The 17,842-nt window shown below is 40.1% G+C and overlaps 5 protein-coding genes across 5 annotated transcripts; 2 read left to right on the top strand and 3 right to left on the bottom strand.

Moving 5' to 3' along the window:
* Window positions 1-64: 64 nt before the first annotated feature.
* BCR41DRAFT_302202 (phosphatidylinositol N-acetylglucosaminyltransferase subunit Y-domain-containing protein) lies at window positions 65-572 on the bottom strand (the record flags this gene model as incomplete). Its single annotated transcript, XM_022020659.1, has 2 exons — window positions 65-184; window positions 327-572. 2 exons carry the CDS (start codon window positions 570-572, stop codon window positions 65-67), a joined length of 366 nt encoding a protein of 121 aa, XP_021883613.1.
* Window positions 573-1,314: 742 nt separating this feature from the next.
* On the top strand, window positions 1,315-4,270 carry BCR41DRAFT_349200 (hypothetical protein). Its single transcript, XM_022023427.1, has one exon. The coding sequence runs from the start codon at window positions 1,373-1,375 to the stop codon at window positions 4,235-4,237; it is 2,865 nt and encodes a 954-aa protein (XP_021883612.1). The 5' UTR covers window positions 1,315-1,372; the 3' UTR covers window positions 4,238-4,270.
* A 3,969-nt stretch (window positions 4,271-8,239) lies between these two features.
* Window positions 8,240-10,585, bottom strand: BCR41DRAFT_420352 (mitochondrial carrier domain-containing protein). Its single transcript, XM_022029886.1, has 3 exons — window positions 10,043-10,585; window positions 9,376-9,909; window positions 8,240-9,273 (listed from the first exon to the last, which is right to left on the bottom strand). Exons 1-3 carry the CDS (start codon window positions 10,364-10,366, stop codon window positions 8,416-8,418), a joined length of 1,716 nt encoding a protein of 571 aa, XP_021883611.1. The 5' UTR covers window positions 10,367-10,585; the 3' UTR covers window positions 8,240-8,415.
* Window positions 10,586-11,100: 515 nt separating this feature from the next.
* Window positions 11,101-13,852, bottom strand: BCR41DRAFT_333786 (major facilitator superfamily domain-containing protein; the record flags this gene model as incomplete). Its single annotated transcript, XM_022021907.1, has 8 exons — window positions 11,101-11,573; window positions 12,258-12,473; window positions 12,597-12,603; window positions 12,715-12,815; window positions 12,939-13,124; window positions 13,220-13,275; window positions 13,443-13,447; window positions 13,733-13,852. 8 exons carry the CDS (start codon window positions 13,850-13,852, stop codon window positions 11,101-11,103), a joined length of 1,164 nt encoding a protein of 387 aa, XP_021883610.1.
* Window positions 13,853-15,209: 1,357 nt separating this feature from the next.
* BCR41DRAFT_349196 (ACT domain-domain-containing protein) lies at window positions 15,210-17,629 on the top strand. The gene is made up of 5 exons (XM_022023426.1): window positions 15,210-15,448; window positions 15,598-15,749; window positions 15,910-15,970; window positions 16,550-16,969; window positions 17,073-17,629. The coding sequence occupies exons 1-5, from the start codon at window positions 15,219-15,221 to the stop codon at window positions 17,617-17,619; spliced, it is 1,410 nt and encodes a 469-aa protein (XP_021883609.1). The 5' UTR covers window positions 15,210-15,218; the 3' UTR covers window positions 17,620-17,629.
* The last annotated feature ends 213 nt before the right edge of the window (window positions 17,630-17,842 follow it).

The following is a 17,842-nucleotide window of genomic DNA, read 5'->3' as shown; positions in this document are numbered from 1 at the left end:
ATATATAAGGTCAGAAAAGGATTTTAAAACGGGAAAAAGTATTAAAAAAAAAAAAAAAGTATGTTCAATTGTGCCGGAACAGCTTCATTCCCAGCCAGTTGAACAAGACAGCAAGTACAGTTACTGGAATAGTCACAGGAAGTAGCATGCAATAGTGGCTATCTTGTTTGATCCAGTCAAGAGTCTAAACAAAGATATATATAAATCAAAGAGTTAGGCACAATAGAGCGGACTTCATGTTACATCGCAAAAATACTCTTCAACGCATCAATGTTAGCATAATTTTTTTTTTTTTTTTTTTTTTTTTGACTTTACCGCCTTTTTACCTTATTGCCAGTCATGGGCATGTAATTAGATGCCACAAGAGCGTACATACTGGTTGTAAAGCCAATCATTGTCGAAAAGAACAGCAGATAGCCCCACAAGTAGGTTGTATCTGGTTCTTGATCTGAAATTAATGTTGTAAATCGACGAGTATGATGTGGCGTGTTAAGGGCTTTTGACCGCAAGGTTGAAGATGATCCGAGGCGCTTTGATGAGCTGGATGCAGTAGAGAGTCTCCTGCGACGCATTAAACCATCTGGATTCCTTGATGATAAGGAGGGTCGACGATGAGTTTGATGCTGCTGTTGCTGGTATTGGTAGTGTTGTGCTTGATTTTGGTACTGTGGGTTTGGATGCGAGTGTTGTATACTTGAGTAGGATAGAGTATTTGATCGGTGATGGGGCAGGGAGTTCGGTTGGTAATCATCATAGGACGCATGGTTGGTATGAATGTCGAGGTATGAAGACAAGGACGACGACGGTGGATGTGGTAAGCTAGGAAAAGTATCGCGTCGCTGTTCAAGATAATTTGCGGATAGAGTATTTGTCGAGGCTAGGCTCGCATTGTTTCCATGACTGCTGCTTTTAATGGAGAGAGGAAATCCAAATGATAGTGAAGATGGGTCCTGTCGTGCCTGTCTTTTGAGCGGTGATGATGTGGAATTGTCAAAAGAATGAGATGCTCCAGCAGACGTTCCAGATGCAGCATTAATCCTTGCGTTCGCAGCCAAAGTTGTACCACTATATCCATTGACGAGGGATGGAGTCATGTCGCCTGTTCTTTCCTTTCTTGAGTCCGGCATGGGAATGCAATTCGACAAGGAGAAGGAGCATGATAAGACCATCCACTCCATCAAGTGCATGCCAACAATGAGAGCCAAGAAAAGGAATGGTCCCAAAAAGGCAATGCCTCTTAACAAGCCACATCAAGTAAACAAGATCAAAAGGCCGACACACATCTTGACTCTCATTTCCTTCTCTTTCATAATACCTGAACAAACAGACGAAAAGGCTCAGAAGGAAAAGAGCGAGAATTTAGCTGTGCTATATGCATGCGTTTAAGCCCGGTCGACTAGCGCAGGGCAGACATGCAGGTCCTCATTCCTGGGACAGCCAGCTTGCGACGCTGATGCTACGCCTGTTCTGTAACCAACACCTTCCTGTTCATAGACCTTCGTTCACCTACACAAGAATACCCCCCCATTCCAATGGTTTCCTTTCCAACCGTGCATACCACTCTATTGATGGGATGTCTATAAACCAGAACACGTTGCTGGATGCTTCATCACATGTATCTCAGACGTCTCAGGCACCATCCAAGCAACAACCGACCATCACTGCTTTTCTTGCACCTCCTGGCACTGAAAGGCATTATAACCCACAGGAGACAATTGCAGATAGTTTCAAGCCGATAGGGAAGCGCAGCGATAATCATAACCAACCGGACTCATCTGTGCAGAACAGTGCAAAATCGGATCCAATCTCACCGTTTCGGTTAATCACGGAGGCTATCGAAACTAGAAATGCTCATCAGGTCTGGCACACATACAGCCGTCTTACCAGCAGGAGATTCGACGATGGGAGGGCGCCTTTCACAGCTTCGACATACTTCAAGATACTGCATTCTTTTCAGGCAACCAGGACAAAACAATCGGCTAAAAGAGCTATGATCGTCTATGAAGACATGAAGAAGTATCACCAACCTAAAATTGCAACTCTAAACAGAATGCTCGATATCTTGGTACGGCACGAAGATGTCAACTGGGCTATCCAGTTTTTCCAAGAGGACGTGGAGCGGTTCGGTCGCACTCTGAATATTTACAGTTACAATATCATGATTCGAGCACTGGCGGCAGACGGGCAGATCTTGGCAGCAAAAAAGATTTATGATGATCTACGGACTGGTGGGCTTGGTAGTCAGCCTGATATTTCGACTTACTCCACACTTATGAGCCACTACAGCAAAAATGGTATGCAGGAGGAAATGGATAAGGTCCTTGATGAGATGCTCCAAGATGGAGTTAAGCCCAACATGCATATTTTCAACCTGATTGTCAAACGGTTTGTCAAGAAGAGCGATTATGTGGGCGCTCGGAGGGTCCTGACACTTTTGAAAGAGAATGGCTTGAAGCCGGATGTCATCACCTATTCGACTTTGATCGATGGCTACGCGAGGAATGGGGATGAAGAGGCGATTGCGCAGATCCAGAAGGAGATGGCGGAGAACAGGGTCTATGCCAATGCTCAGACTGTCACCAATACTATCAAGGTTTTTGCTCGTGGATTCCTTGACTCGGATGTTAACGATATTCTTGAGGATCTCTTGAAATCGATGCCTCCGCAGGAGATGAATGATATTACATTTGGGGTCCTGATGAACGTTTATGGAAAGCGTAAAGATCTGGATGCAGCTATGGGAGTCTACAATCACCTCATAGCGAAGGGCCGTGCTGTCAATGATGTGATTTTATGTTCACTTCTAGATGGCCACGTACGTGCTGGCGAGGTTTCAACAGCGAATAGGATCTTCCATGAGCATTTCACAGCCCGTAACATCCGACCGACGACCGCATGGAGTTATAGTATTATGATTGTAGGCTGCTGCAAGCAGGGTAATCTGCAGGACGCTTTGCACTATTATCATGGGATGAACAGCTCCCATATTGCGCCAAATGCCATCGTTTGCAGTCGGTTGATCCAACTCTATCTCCAGCACCACCAAGTAGATAATGCTCGACAGATGGTACGGCTTATGCGGAATACAAAGTTGACTATCTCGTTGCACACATATACGATGTTGATAAATTATCTTTCCAATACCAAGGACTTCCGGGGAGCTCTCCGCTATTACCAAGAAATGCTCGACTCTGGAGTCCAACCGGATGTTTACTGCTATACGGTTTTGATCAACAACCACATTCGAGCTAAAAATTATGCGGCATGTGACAATACTTTTGAGCAAATGACAAAGTCGGGGATTCAACCAACGACAGAGGCTTTCACTTCGATTATCCATGCCCATTCATTGCAGGGCAACGTTGAGCGGGTGAAGGGCTATTGGATAGCTATGACTAACATGGGACTTTTACCGGACCTCAAGTCCTTCACTTTGTTAATACAGACCTATAGTCAGCAGATGAATGTTGAGATGGTGGAGTTTATCTTCAAGGACGTTTGCCAAAAGGGGTTCAAGCTCGACAGCATATTGCTGACAACACTGATTGGTCTCTACCGTAAGCTGCCGCGGTTGAATGTGAAGAAGGTTGATGAAATCACGGCTATGATGGAGGAGTTTGAGCTAGAACCTTTGCCAGAGTTCTTCCGACAGCTTTTGGATGCATATGGTGAGCATGGTATGCCTGATCGTGTGATCAGGACGTGGCGTCAACTACAGAGCCTGGACAAGCCATTGAACTGGGGATTGAGCACAAGTAACTTTCTGCATTTGATTGAAGCATGTCGAGACCGAGGGTACATTGACACACTCCATTCTGTATGGCATAGTGCCACGATGGGAACCAGAGCATCTCTAAGGGCTAGATCAGCCCAAGGGGTCCAAGGAGATGTAGGTGACGCGTCCTTGGTAGGGCCAAAGAATTCAGAGTTTCCACAGGTCAATTCCTATGTAGGGTTTGGGCACTATGTAAGGCCAGATCCCGAGGTGTTTACAGCGTACTTGAACGCGCTCTTGACTCACAATCGGTTTAATGAGATTGAAGCGCTGTTGGATGAGGAGTGCCAGAAAATTGGAATAAATCCACGGACGGAGGATTTTGAGCTCCTCTTTGGTGGATTGGCACAATATGACTTTTTGAAGAAAGAGCTTGTAAACATCCGGGAGATTGTGGTTCGGAGATGGCCCAAGACTGAATCTATTGTGGACAATATTGTTTTGAATACGAGAAGGATATGATCTGTGGTTTTTTTTTTTTTTATTAGACATGAACCGGCCAGTCAGCAAGCGATTCAAGACAGATAGAGCCCTTTCTTAAAGATATAAAAAAACTTTTTCATCGCCTGTTCCTGTATAGTATATGTCACTTGTGTTACAATCAAGCTGCTGGAATTCGTCATGCATATGTTTATTTATTTATTTTTTTAGAGTAAGGAATAAATTTATCTTGTTGTGTGCCACTCTTTCTTCTTCTTCCTTCGCCTCCTCCCCCCCCCCTTTTTTTTTCTTTTTTTTTTTTTTTTTTTTTTTTGCTATTACTGTTGTTGCCATAGTGTTTGCCGTCGTTATTGCTGTTGTACTTGTTGCTTAATGTTGATGCTAATTCTTAAGCGTTTTTTTTTTTTTTTTTTCTCTTGTGCCTGGGTGTGATTGTGCCTAGATAGATCGTGTGGCTGCTTTTCAGAGTCTAAATTTCCACACGTTTGTCGCTGTGAGATGAGTAAGGGTCCAAAAGGACACATCTTGAGATGTTGGGAAAAAAAAAAAAAAAAAAAAAGGCCCTGTTTACAGTTCTGAAGGATATTTATTTAATATGTGATACATTATTATATATACACATTTATATTGTCATTGTCATTGTCACTGTCAATGTCATTGTCAGTACCATTGGCCATTGAAACAGTATTTGTTTGTTGTACATCCACATCTCGTTCAGCCATGGAAATCTGTTTAATCAACGACATCAATTATAACGACAAAAAAGACAAAAAGTAAAGTGATTGTAATAAAAAAAATTTCTTATCCTCTCTTCCTCCTCTTCTCTTTTCTCTCTTTCTTCTCTCTTCTCCGCTCTTTTCTCTTTCTCTTTTTTCATTCGTCTCTGTTCTTTCCTTCTCCTCCCTCTTGTTTACCTCTCTCTCTTCTCTCTCTCTCTCTCTTTTTTTTTTTTTTTTTTTCTTTTTTTTTTTTCTCCTCCGCTCCATATTTTGTCTATTCCACACCGCTGGAAACAGACCCATTACATCTTTTTACACACCAAACGCTCTTCTTTTGCTCACAAAGAAAAAAAAAAAATCACAACAATAACAAAAAGTAAACAAAGTAATCCATCGTATATATATATATTCAGATATTCGACTTTTATCAAAACTGCACACCTGCACATCTTTGCTCCATTTACGTCTCGAAAACACTCTTTCGGAACACTTTGACACAGCCCCGATCTGCTTTAGTATCACACAAACCGTTCGTCAACCTCATCCCCCTTGTTTCCTTTTTTTTTTTTTTTTTTTTTTTTTGTCATCTATTTCTACTTTTTCTTTTTCTTTTCCTCTTCTCCTTCTTCTTCTTTTCTCACTCAAATCGCTCAAATCATATCCATCTCACTTTTTCTTTTTTTATCCTTTACCAGATCATCGCCTCTTTTTTTTCTTTTTTCTTTTTTTTTTTCCTTGCTCATCAACCCCCACCCCATCCCCCCCCCCCTTTTTTTTTTTTTTTTTTTTTTTTTTTGCTTTTTGTTATTTTATTTATTCTTTCACAACAATCACAACAATGTCACGACTTCAGGAACGCGTCTTTGATTTAGTCATCAGTCATCAACAGTTGACGACATTTGATCCCGCGTCATCTCACATCTACCCTGATGGCGGTGATCATAGCCATGCATCCGATAGTTTTAGCATGTCCTCGGACATTCGATCCAGTGTTTACAAGATTGATGGATTTGGCCATGCAGACGGCTATGACGCGCAAGGCTCTCTCGAAGGCCATGAGGACGGACTGTGCGAGAAATGCATGTCGTACAAGCCCGAAGAATTATGTGCAAATTGTGCTTACTGCCGTGCTTGTTGCGGATGCAAGAAAAAGTAATCTGCATTGTTATAATAAGCAAGGCAAGGCAAGGCGAGGCAAAGCAAGGCAAGGCAAAGTAAAGCAAAGCCAAAGTCAAAGCCAAGCCAAAGTCAAAGCCAAAGCCAAAGCCAAAACCAAGCCAAAACCAAACCAAGTCAAGCCAAGTCCAGTCAAGCAAGCAACATTGGATCCACATGTGAAGAATTTTTTTTTTTTTTTTTTTTTTCTACAAAAAAAAAAATTTTTTTTTCTTCAGTACGCCATGGGGGACAAGCTTCTTTTTGCCACCGTTTTTTTTTTTTTTTTTTTTCTGTTTCTCTTTCTCACTAATAATATATCTTTCTGTACAATGTACTCTTTATTGTTACTATTGTTATTCCTTTTTTACTTTTTCTTTTCCTTTTTCTTTTAATTTTTTTTTTCTCCTAATTCTTTCTTTCTTTTCATGTCCTTTGCATTGTCAAATAACAACAATATCATCATTATTATCAGTAAGAAATAACAACCTTAAAAAAAGCCGAGCATGAAATTTCATCCACAGATTTTGAAAGCAAGGCAAAAAAAAAAAACGCCGTCATCATCTTTATTATTATTTTTTTTTTTCTTTTCTTTTCTTTTTACCTATTGGTGGTGTCAGCCTCGGTATGATTACCGTTTGTGAATACAAGAATACAAGCGATGTTGTACCTTCTTCCTATTACCATTTTATTTTTTTTTCTTATTCCGCTTCAAAGCCTCCGCATCCTCTTTCTTTTTTATATATATATATTTTTTTAGTTTTTATTCTTTTTTTTTTTTATTGGCTCTATTACAAATAATCATTTTTAAAGTGTCCACGTTTTTTTTTTTTTTTTTTTTTTTTTTTTTCTTTTCTTTTCCCATTTTGTTCACACATCCACTCATTGTAGTTTTACCATCATTCTGAATAAAGATCGATTTATATATATACAGTTCCAATAAACCCAATATATAGTCATCATAAACAAACCCACTTTTTTATTTTTTTTTTCTTTTATTAATTGATTAATCTCATTAATTACAATATTACAATACACTTTTAGTATCTACTTTATTTATTTATTTATTAGTGTCATTATTACTCAATCTTGGAACATTAAGCAATATTGCACACACAAAAAAAAAAAAAAAAAAAAAAACAGATCGAAACAGATCGGGAAAAAAAAAAAAAAAGAAAGAAAGAAAAGAGAAAAAGTGGAGAGCAGACAAAACATGTTCAATGGAAAGAAAAAGTAAGAAGAAGAGAAAGTGTGCGAACAAGATGTGTAGCGAAAAGCATTAGGAAAAAATAAAATAAACACATGCACACATGCACAAGTGCCTCATAATGTGTATCTTATTCATTTGATCCGCAATAAGGTGACAATATTTAAAGTAACTGAATCTTCTTCAACTTGAAAGAAAGAAAAAAATTCTTCCCGCACCTCAGAAAAAAAAAAAAAAAAAAAAAAAAACCAGCTGAGACAGAATAGATCAGAAAGAGACAGGGAAAGAGGAGAGGGAGGGGAAGGATAGTTGACTGGACCTTGTTTCTTTCCGTCCATTTTGAAAAAGAAAAAAAAAAAAAAAAAAAAAAAAAAGATTAATGAGCGCGTCGTGTTTATGTTTGTATATGTGTCACAACAGAACACAAGATATTACAAAAATCAACATTAGCACATTATTACGAAGCACCACTTCTCACGCCTCTTCCAGTTCACATACATCTATTATACATGCACATGAAGTCAATCCATCTTTCCGTCCTTTTTTTTTTTTTTTTTTTTTTTTTTTTTTTCTTCCTTGAGATGATGATCTCTTCCTTTGCTACATCTAGCCCCCTCCCCCCCCCCCTTTTTTTTTATCTTTATTTTATCTTTTTTTTTTTTTTTTTTTTTTTTTTTTCTATAGATGTACAGGACTGTATACAGTATACATATAACTTCGTAGAAAACACCATCTCCTTTTGGTCATTTATCCTAATGCAACCATGAAACCCAATTATTTGGGTTATTGTTGCCTTGTTGACGTATTCTTCCTTCCTATTTATTTTTTTATTTTTTCCCCCTTCTTGTCATATCAACAGAAGTTTATTAGTATATACATGTTATATGCTGTAGCTAGATCATGTTCAATTGAACCTTATACATAAAGTAATACAACAGAAATCTCTATCCTATGCGTGTTCCTGATAGAAAGTTTAAGGGGGCTAGTATGCTTTGTTGTTGAATGTGTGTGTGTCTATGTGTATGTGCGTAATGTTTAAACATAATACATCTATATACATCTATATATATAAATAAATAAATATAATGCGTGAAATCTGTTCAGGTTCATCAAAAAGTCTAAATGGCGGCAATTTCTTGTTTCTCATAGTCACGCTCCCTTGATGCTTCATACCCCGGTTCTGATTCCAGTCGCTGTTGCTCCATCGCTGCCTCTCGTTCTGCCCTCCTCTCTTTCTCACGCTCCATCATCATCTTATCCAAATACAAGGCCATCTCTCGATCTTCCGATTCATACCGTCGTGCGTCCAACTTCCGTTTCATCACCTCGAACACTAAAAACCCTACACTGGCCGCTGGAACCGCCCGGATGGCCGTTGTTGCGAAATTCGAATAGAGAAACCGACGCCATCCGCCCACCCGACTCGCCTGACCTTTACACTCCTCCCACGTCCTCTGATAAAGCTCTGATGAGATCGACGTCCCTGAACGCATCGACGATGAGTTCAAGTGCTGAGAATGTGGACTCTGTGGATTCCGGTTCTTCTCCGCTTGAAGTTCCGTCTCCTTTGCGAAAAATATATTCTTGATCTGCTCCATAGGATAGTCCACAACTTGATAAGCAACTGCTGCTGCCGCGCCTGCAAGCAGAACAAATGCTGGCTCAAGCAAAAAATAAGGTCTCCTGGATGCATCTACAGCACTAGAGGCGATAGCAGTGGTAGCATTGGTAGCATTGGCAGCATTGGTAGTGGTAGTGCTACTGGTAGTTGGCAATGATATTGTTGAACTGAAATCCCTCGCATTCACGTTACTATTATCGCCATTGCTCGTGAGTGCGTCGTAGTCTGCATTCGCCTTTGCTTTGAGAGCATCCAGATCCTCACGTATTCCATAAAGTTCATCAATGAAATAGTAGTATCCCTGCTGTTTCACCCACTCGAACACTCCAAAAAACAATCCACATGCCAAAGAATCCTAAAACAAGTGTTAAAAAAAAAAATACAGAGCTTTAGTTATGCCTAGCATTAAAAATAAAAAAAATAAAAAAAAAAACCTTTTTCTTCTTCTTAAACGAACCTTAATGAGTGTAAGAGCATATCCCCTGTATACAGTCTTGAGTCCCATCTCCTTTAATGTCGTAATCGCAAATGATGCCATGTTCTTATGCTTGCCTCCATAAGCAAGGTCCTGTACCTGAAATTTGACTTTGAGTGAATCTATGGGCGCTGCAATTAGAGATTGTGCTGCACCTGCCAAGGCCCCTGCCATGAACACAGCTGGGAAAGGTGGTGGTGGGAATGTTCGCGATTTTTGAAAAGTAAATGCTGGATGGAAGATAGGAAGGGTGAAAATATAAGTGGTATAGAGAACCGATCCAATGAAGGAGTTCAACAGTAACGGTGGCAACACTTGACGGTACACAAATCCTGCCCCTTGTGTTTGAATCGCATGTGTCAACATTCCAATGGAAGTCGCCCGAAAGAACTGTGATCCCTTGGAGTTACTAAGAACCTTTTGGGCATGAACAAGACGATCTTGTGGTGGTGGAATCAGTCCCATGGTTGCTGCACGAGCCATCACAAGGTAGTCAACGCGCATGGGTCTGAAGAGCTTTTTTTTTTTTTTTTTTTTTTTAAAAAAAAAAAAAAGGTAGACTCGATTAGTTGCAATGACATTTTCTACTCCCTAGAAACTAAGCTCGAGGAGGAAGGAAAAAAAAAAAAAAAAAAAAACAATCATGTACCTTAATAGGAACCCTGTACCAAAACTGTAGTCCCTGTAGAAGCATTGAGCGTGCCACTGCAGTAGGCACACCAACGGAAGCAGACTCTCGAACATTGTCCTTGCTTTCGCCCCCCTCTACTACAGCATAAGCAACAACCGTTGGCTGTGGGCGAATTACAGGAGTATGGGTGATCTGATCAGCAAGGTCGCTGTCATATTTGGTGAGAAGAGGAATCCATGAAGAATTACTCCCTGTAGAATAAGACACTGATCCGAGAGCAGAAATGCCCAATGGGATTGTGTTGGAAAAGGATTCAGAAGGAATGGTGGACAATGTGGGCATGCTCAAGAGGGTCAAGAGGTCGACATGAATCAATTTTTTATCTTGATTCGCAAGCAAAAGAAGAGAATGAATGGAATGAATGGAGAGAGAGAGATGTTCCAACTTTTGCTCAAGGGATACAAAGGCAGGTATTAATGTGAAAAAGTAGACAATTGAGAAATGAGAAATGAGAAATGAGCAATGAAAAAATGAGAAATGGGTGATCAATGAATAATGTCAGGGACGAAGCCATGACAAAAATGGTAATTTCTTTCCCCAAGATTAACATATTTGCGTGCATGAAGGGACCGTGTCGGTATCGCATACTCACAATTCACAATATACATTACACAAGACAAGATCAATTGTGAGAATAAGAAAACATCTACACTTTATTTTCTCCCGAGTTCGCGTGGGATAGAGAGGCTATGGAAAAACCCTAGGATGGCAATGGTAGCCATAAGGAAGAACACAAAAAAGTAATTAAAGGGAAAATCCAGCTTGTTGGAAAGAGACCAGGCCCAGAGAACACCGCCAAGAGCAGGGCCAAACGCACGCATCAAAGAAGCTGAAGTTTGACCGATACCATTGACGGTCCCAAGCAGATAAGCTGGTGAGGAGTTGGTGACCTATTAGTGAAAATAAAAACAAGAATAATCCCGATGCCGGGGGTCATTCAATTATATATTATATACGTTGTTTAAAGTACACAGAGGTATCAGACATGGGCTTGTTTTTCTTCACAAGTAATCGTATTAACTTACCATGACCATCACGGATGTGTACGAAAATACAGAGCATGTATATTTGATCGTTAGGGCAACTAGAATCAAGTAGCGTACTCGTGGGGTTTGCCCTGCTGTCGGTCCATCGTTCTCATCCACAGCAAAGGCGCGAATCAATGGGAACACAATGTAAGCACAACCATAGATCAACTGCCCAAATTGGAAGATGGACACTGCAGAAAACCGTCGCTCGAATTGCGGATAGATGATGAACTGCAAAACCAATTGAGCGAGACCCATGCTGGCTAAGCTACCCGAGAGTTGAATTGCGCTCCAACCGAGTCCGTGCGACCTTAAGGGTGTCACTGCGAAAAGCGTATACACTTCTTCAAATACGATTGAATGCAAGGCCAACATGGCATAAGCAATAATGGTTGTGATAGAGACCGGAGGGAGCCCAGTCCCGGACTGTATAACGACAACCTGCATCGGTTGCTGGGTATCTTTGTCCTGAGGATCGGAAGTAAGCACGTACATCTGAGAGGGTGCCGCCGACAAACGACTTACTCTACCCGATCCGAGAGCCTCCATACCCCTGCTGATATTCTGGTATGGGTTTCCGTCTTGGTCACAACATCTTATAGGGGCAACATTCATAGGCTCATCACTAGCCCGTGGTGACCTAGAGGCAGAAGAATCAGCTAATGAAAATAGGCTGCCTAAGGACATTGGGCGAGACCCATAGAATTGGTGCTTCCCAGCACTGCTTGGTAATTCAAAATAGCTGTTGCTGACACCCAGGGCACCGGATACAGATCCACCTCTCTGATGCCACAGCACGTCTGGCCTAACGAAGCCGGATCGCCTTGAGAGCGTTGATCGAGCAGACACAGATAAAGTATTGGGGATATACAACGGTATATGATGGCCTCCATCATCTTGGGCTAATGTCATCATGGATCCATATCGTATTGACCTACCCATACCTTGGTTCATAAACTTTACCTGGTTGAATTGAGAATCGTTCGGATGGGCCATGAGGGGTTGTCGTTCAAGGTCGACATTCATCGGTGGACCTGATCTTAAGGTGAAGGCAGGTATTCCAGTGGATTTGGCCGAGTGAAGGGTCTCAGCTTCATCATTGTAAGCATCTGGTCGCTCTGAGTCATTGTGGAAGTTGACAGGACAGCTTGCATTATTCTGCATCAGGTCATGTGTATGTGTCTTTGCTCGTCTATTTGTCTCTTCAAGGAAAAAATATCCAATTATAAACCCGATGAGACTACCAATGGCCGCGACAAAACAAGGGAGGAAGTATGGGTACTCGATGAAGAACTGCAATTCACCAAATATCTCGGGAAAGTTCTTTGCAGGATCAGCGAGGTATCCACCAAGGACAGGCCCTATATCAGAATATAATAACAGTAATAATAATAATAAATAACTCTTCAGTCGTTACGCGCAGATGTACAAGCAGAAGATGAGTTATTCCACGGCGCAGCTTCCGATCAGCTTTAAATACATACCAACAATCTATGGTACAAATCAGAAAGCAAAGGTGTTTGCAATGTTTGGTTAAGAGTCTCAATTGATCAATGTCTTTATGAAACCTCACAAACCAGAGTAACTACTGACACTCATTACCATTCCAATACCCCAGGCAAACCCAAAGACACCGAAAGCCTGTGATTGATTTGATTTATCTGCAATCTCACCTAGCATTGATTTGGCAACACCCACGTTCCCTATCATATATCCGTAAATTGAGAGGATTTTTCAAGTTGAGCTGCATTACATAGTATGAATGATGGGCAATATTGTTATTAGAAACTGCATAGTCTCTTAGACTTGAGCCTTTGTGCCCTTACCGTTTAAAAGTCCACACATCGAGCGACTGATGATTGCCCAGGGCAAGCTTTTACTGAGTCCAAATGAAGTACAAGCAATGGCCGTACCACAAAGCCCAATGAGTAGAATCGGTCGGCGGCCATAGCGGTCCGACATGAAGCCCCAGAAGATTGAGGTGCAGAACTGGGCAAAGAAAAAAGATGACGCTATATGCGGAAGTTTGACCCAAAGAGATTGAGGGTTTAGGACTTTTTTATTGCTCGTTTTCTCAGTTCTCTTCAGCGTATTAAGCATATCTTACCAATCAACCCACAGAAAAACCCAATCTCATCCTCGCTCTCCGTTATGTGGAAATCACTAAAACATAATAGTTAAGAGCACGCGACCCAGTAGATGAAAAGGAGGATATTTATACAACCGATGTTAGTTCGGAAGACTTGCATTATGGCAAACCGATTAAGATGGTAGGAAACTGCACAAGCACAAGCACAAGCACAAGCATTTGGCGAAGGCAGGATTCTCACCGGACCTATATTGCAAAGGAAACACAAAAAAGAATGAGTTGCATTGCACCAATCTGCGCCTTAGATAGTCATTTGGTCTTACTCCTCAATAAAAAAAAAAAAAAGGGGGGGGGGTGAGGGATACGAATGTAACGGCATGGGTCTAGTTCATTTTGATCATACATATTTGGGAGTGTGGAAAAAAAAAAAAAAAAAAAAAAAAAAAAAAAGATGCTCAGTAGCAAATATCACTTCCATTTCAAGGTAGCTTTTCGCTTTTTTTTTTTTTTTTTTTTTTTTTGTGCACGTACCATGAAATAAACGAAGGGGAAAAGGATCGTGGATGTCAGGGGTTCAGAAAAAATGACAATGCTTAAAACAAAGAGAGGGACTTTAGGCAACGGTGTGGGCGTTTGTGGGCTTAGCGACATGTCATCTTGATCATCCTCTCCAATATGGCAATCTTCAAGATCAGCATAGTTAAAAGAATTATTGCTACTGTTAAGTCCTGTTTCCGGATTCAGACCATAGTTTGTAGCCTCATTTAAATTACAGTCATCATTATCTTCCAAGTGCCCAATATGCTCATGTTCATTGGAAATGGATGTTCTGTAATTGTCACATGGGCCTTCTGGTGCGTGCAGCGAAGATTCTCTTGAAAACTGTGGATGTATGGGTTGCTCACTAGGCCTAACGAAGGACGATCCAGTCTGGGTCTCATGCAAGTTGCCTAAGGTAGGGAGAGGCTGATCGTTGTTTATCGTCGCGGACTCAGTGCCGACCACAAACGAGAGCTCATTAGAGTCAAGATAGCCAGGAACACTATTTGATGTATGGTATCGACGGTGCGAGGTACGGGATAAAGGGATCATGTTTTCATTTGAATTTTGAAAGCTATCGCAGTTTGATTGAAGATGAATCTGTGCGATTGTAGGCATAGATGTTGGGTGCATATGGGGCCATGCATACACGCTCGCACTTTTAGGCCGCTGTTGCTGCTGCCTGGGTGTGCTATAGGGCCTACCGAGGAACTGGCTACGCGGCTGCTGTTGTGATGTTGATTGGGAAAGAGAATAAAATTCTTGCAGAGTAGGGTCCATTGTGAAGATGATGGAAGATGGAGTGAGAAGAAGGCTGGATATGAAGAGCAAAGTCAAAGGGCAGAGAGTGGAATATAGAAGAGCGTTGCTTTATGAGTTGGTCTCTTGAGGGGTGACAATGATGACTCAACCTAACTATACCGCGATTTATAGAAGTAAAGAGGTAAGATAAAAGTATGAAAAGACCAATCATTGAATGGTGGGCACGCTTTTTTTTATTTATTTTTTTTTTATTTTTATTTTTATTTTTTCTTAATCGCGTCGCGTCTCAAGAACTGTTACATATGACGAGCATAACTTGGTTTATTCCATGACCATGTGTTTGCTTTTTTAATTTTGTTGGGGAACGATTGCTTTTATTGGAAGCATTGCCAGAAAGTATAAAGATATGTTATTGAATTCTCTTAGGATGAACAGCTGGTTCTGGCATATTGGTGGCGTTTATGCTTAGCCACAAAGGACTGTTTATTTAAACAAGATGAGGCCTTTGGGTCTGGTTTTAGTTTCGGGGACAAGGCGCCATTGAGCATTCCATGGAAATAGTTTATTATTTTGCTTTGAGCAAGACAAGGCAAATTAAAAGTGGACTCGATCGCTAAAAAAAAAAAAAAAAAAAAAAAGACATGAGTCAAGGGCGATGAGCAAGCATGGCCTTAGAGCCTTTTTTTTTTTTTTTTTTTTTTGTTTATTTAATTTGATGAAAGTGATCCACGCTTTCTCATTCTTCATCTTGTCTTCTCATTCTGAATACTCACAGAGATCAAAACTCATTCGATTGGAATCACATTACATCCTTCATTACACTACATTCTTTTCTGCAATGATTATTAACATTCTCCCCTTTCGACTTCACCTGGCCTCGCTGGAGAAGAAAGACATTCCGCGATGCACACACCAGCTCATGAAGTTGATCCTCTTCCCCACTGGGTAAATCGAGCGTTCCCTTTTGCTTAACGTTTTAACATAGGAAACAGCCACAGGACTGAATTCATTTTCACAACTATACTTCCCCACTCTCTTCTTGTAATCAGGCTCATTGACTCATTTTTTTTTTCCCTACTGTGAATAATATATAGCTCGCGATATTTTTTCTCATACACAGAGACAGACAAGGAGGTGTCTCTAATCCTCGATAAATCCCATCTCGATGGATTCCCTAAGGGTGCATTGAACACCTACAACGTTGTATGGAGAGCTGTGCAGATTGAACCAGGCGAGTCTGGTCTAGGTACCACTTCCTCCTCTGGGCTATCTCTGTTTTTTTGTTACCTTTTTTTTTTTTTTATATATAATATTTTATTTTTTTATTTATCTTTTTTAACTCTCTCGAAGCGTCTTTTTTTTTCACTATTATCATTATTATTATTATTAATATTGTCAATAACTAGGCGCCGAAGATGTTATTTCTCAAGTGTCTAGACCACTTGCTGAAAGCAACATCTCAATCATGTAAGTTCTTTTTTTTTCTATTTTTTTCTTTAATGGGATGGCCAGTGCCAAAAAAAAAAAAAAAAAAAAAAAAAAAAATGGAGGGAAAATTGAACAGAGGAGCGTGCCATGCAGCATGATAGTGTGTGTTCCTTGTGCAACAAAATAAATGAGCAAACAACAAAAACTTTAATTTTAAGAGTCAGAATGCAGTAGCATGCACGATGCGATAATGCAGCAATGCTTCTTGCTACACCAAGAAACTAAAAGCTATAAACCAAAAAATCAAAAGACTAAAAACCATACTTTGCCATGCCATGCCATGCCATGCCATGCTATGCAAGTTATGGCTATGCCATGCATATTTTATTGTTATGATTATTCTTAAAAAAAAAAAAAAAAAAAAAAAAAAATTATTATTCTTAATGTATATAATTCGGAGTGTGAAGCAGAATGTCGTAACACTACATCTAAAATACCCCACTTATTGCTTACTCAATTCTTTACATGCATTTGCATTTCCCCAAAACATGCGAAAACCAAAACTAAAACCGTTACAAACACCATATATATATATACTACATACTACATACTACATAGGCAAATTTCGACATACGATGCAGACTTTACATTGATACCAGAATATGACTTAGAGCGAGCATTGGAGTGTCTTTCCAACGTATTCACAATTAGTAACAACCCTCTCGAAGATCTAGGATTACAGCCGAGTGACCTCGAATCATGGCGGACGTCCTATCCATTGAACCCAGGCGGCGATGTCAAGTCAATACAAGATACTCTTTTATTAGAAACAGACGTCAGTGACAAGCTCAATATCTCTTCATTGTCATCGAATCAGTCTGTAAATCACACAACTCTCAATCATGGTCTAAAGTCCATCAAGGCAAGACACCCATTTAATGCCAATTACTCCTGTCGACTACATATCACTAGCATGGAACAAAGCCTTATGGGCATGCTAGCTATTCGGCTGCTTGAATCTATCTTTTTTGACAGCAGGTGTGTGATTTTTTTTTTATTTTTATTTTTATTTTTATTTTTTATTTTTTATTTTTTATTTTAAAAAAACCATTTTCATTATTAATATATATATATATATTAGGATGGAGCGTTTTTTCTCCTTTACACAAACAGATACAACCATGAGCATCATTATGGACGACGCCACCATGAGCCTATTCCCAGAACATACACTGAACACACATGCAGGTGACTGGCGACTGATTGCTATTGGGGATGGTCCTCTAGGGTTTGATGAATGTGGGGTCGTAAGCGAATATTCAAGGCCATTGAGTGAGAACGGGATTGGTCTCTTCTATATGAGCACCTTTCGCTCAGATTATATCATGGTGAATGACCATGATTTTGAACGAGCAGTCTCACATTTACATAAAATCGCCAAAGAAATATCCCCTCCCGTCATGGATTCACAGCAAGATGAAGAGGAAGGGGAAGAAAACAATCAAGCAATGATGACGCACTTTTCCTCAGACTCAGATTCGGTCTCGGTCTCAGATTCAGACTCAAGCTCAGATGCAGATTCAGCGTCAGAGGTCGATCCTGATGAACATGATATGAATGCAAAGCATGGATATGACCACGATGATGATCTCGAGATTGTGTTTGTGGACGAAAGTATACCAACTTGAAAAAAAAAAAAAAAAATATATATATATGTATTTTTGTATTTTCCTTTTTAGCATTAAAACAATATTTTCATACAAAAAAAAAAAAAGGTCTTGACATAAAGCTAAATATCTCATAATCAAGATTCCACGTTACTGTTGCTGCTATTAATACATACTTTAATCTCTACATGTTAATTAAAGTTGAAATACTTTTTTTTTTTTTTTTTTTTTCGTCTTTTGTACA

This window comes from Lobosporangium transversale, assembly GCF_002105155.1.
Source record: "Lobosporangium transversale strain NRRL 3116 chromosome Unknown BCR41scaffold_9, whole genome shotgun sequence".
NCBI classification, from domain to species: domain Eukaryota; kingdom Fungi; phylum Mortierellomycota; class Mortierellomycetes; order Mortierellales; family Mortierellaceae; genus Lobosporangium; species Lobosporangium transversale.
Note: the sequence above shows the minus strand (reverse complement) of the source record. Positions and strands in the feature narration are given on the sequence as shown.

Coding starts and splice junctions, on each gene's coding strand:
- BCR41DRAFT_349200 (XM_022023427.1), top strand. CDS start 1,373: ATGCATGCGTTTAAGCCCGGTCGACTAGCGCAGGGCAGACATGCAGGT.
- BCR41DRAFT_420352 (XM_022029886.1), bottom strand. CDS start 10,366: ATGCCCACATTGTCCACCATTCCTTCTGAATCCTTTTCCAACACAATC. Junction 9,910..10,042: donor GGTACAGGGTTCCTATTAAG/GTACATGATTGT, acceptor AAAAAAAAAAAG/CTCTTCAGACCCATGCGCGT. Junction 9,274..9,375: donor ATGCTCTTACACTCATTAAG/GTTCGTTTAAGA, acceptor CACTTGTTTTAG/GATTCTTTGGCATGTGGATT.
- BCR41DRAFT_349196 (XM_022023426.1), top strand. CDS start 15,219: ATGAAAGTGATCCACGCTTTCTCATTCTTCATCTTGTCTTCTCATTCT. Junction 15,449..15,597: donor TTGATCCTCTTCCCCACTGG/GTAAATCGAGCG, acceptor AATAATATATAG/CTCGCGATATTTTTTCTCAT. Junction 15,750..15,909: donor ACCAGGCGAGTCTGGTCTAG/GTACCACTTCCT, acceptor GTCAATAACTAG/GCGCCGAAGATGTTATTTCT.